The 1252-nt window shown below is 32.5% G+C and overlaps 1 protein-coding gene across 1 annotated transcript in view; it reads right to left on the minus strand.

Moving 5' to 3' along the window:
- Positions 1–1252, minus strand: part of PLCZ1 (phospholipase C, zeta 1) — a 62659-nt gene that overhangs the window by 10795 nt on the left and 50612 nt on the right. The window contains exon 10 of the mRNA XM_008577816.1: positions 911–1083. Coding sequence (XP_008576038.1) covers positions 911–1083 — 173 coding nt within the window. The remainder of the gene's footprint in view (positions 1–910; positions 1084–1252) is intronic.

The raw sequence follows: 1252 nt of genomic DNA on the forward strand, positions 1-1252 counted from the left end.
AAAAAAAGAAAATAAACAGCACTTAGATTATAGGAAAATAAGAAAGAAGTTTTGAATAGTCTTTACTAATAGAAACAATAAATTTTAGGCAACTGCTTTTGCTATCAGTGAAATTACATAGGATGCAATAAAACAAAAGATGAAATAATAAGACTGGAGTATGGGGGAAGGTTGCTGGGTAGGATACAGACAGAAATAAAAGGGAAGCAATAGGAGGTAAACAGTTGGGGGGGAAACGAATTACACAGGAAAAAATTTCACATCTACATCAAAATCAGTAAAGAACAAAATAATCAAATATAGGCTTTGAATCATCAACATAGAGAACAAATGATAAAAGCTCTCCTAAAATGCAAAAGAAAAGGGAATGTGATAAGGTTGACACAAATCAGAAGACATGGAGGACAGAAATTAGAGAAAAGCATATGAATGTTCTTTATTTCTAAGTAATCAAATAATATTAGGACATAAGGGGCCAAAAAAATCCTGAACTACAAAAGACTAATTCTGGACATTGATGAAGAGAAAATAGCTCCTAGAATTTCCTGGTAAAATCCTTTAATGTTAAGGGGAGGCAGCACACCCACAAGGTAATTAGTGGGCTGAACTCCAACCTCTTTATCACATTAAGTGGCTAAATACAGTGGAATAATATAAATAGACCTTTGAGAGGAGAAGGTTTTAGCCTTAATATTTCTATTGATAGGCAGGTAATCATTCATATGAAAATGCAACAGAAAGACATTTTTCAGATATGGAAGAATGCTGAAATATCACCCACCTATAATATGAAAATATTAATAGAAATTTAAAAGGCAGTAAAGCAAGTCAATAGCATTCAAAACATTAATGTACACTGTCTAGTTTATATAACAACCAAAAAAGTTTTAAAATGAGTTATTAATCTTACCCTTATTGTAAGTGTAACTGGATCACTGTCTTCTATTGCTTTCCTTGGGTTAAAGTTTGATTTACTATCTATTAGGAATTGTGGTTTCAAAACATATCCAGAACTACCGTTATCCAAAAATTTTCCATTTTGCAGGTCCATAGGCAGACCAGGGGTCTGGAAATTTAAGGCCACTGTGAAACAGAAGTATTTTAACATTGTCAGGAAATAGAGGGTACAGTTAAAGAAACACAGTTAAACAATTTACTGAAATCAAATCGTGGATTATATATTTTCAGATGTTCTAAGAGCAAGCGTCATGAGACAAATGATTTATGATTTTAAACATTTCCCTCCTGCACC

Source organism: Galeopterus variegatus, unplaced genomic scaffold (assembly GCF_000696425.1).
Source record: "Galeopterus variegatus unplaced genomic scaffold, G_variegatus-3.0.2 Scaffold1582, whole genome shotgun sequence".
NCBI lineage: Eukaryota > Metazoa > Chordata > Mammalia > Dermoptera > Cynocephalidae > Galeopterus > Galeopterus variegatus.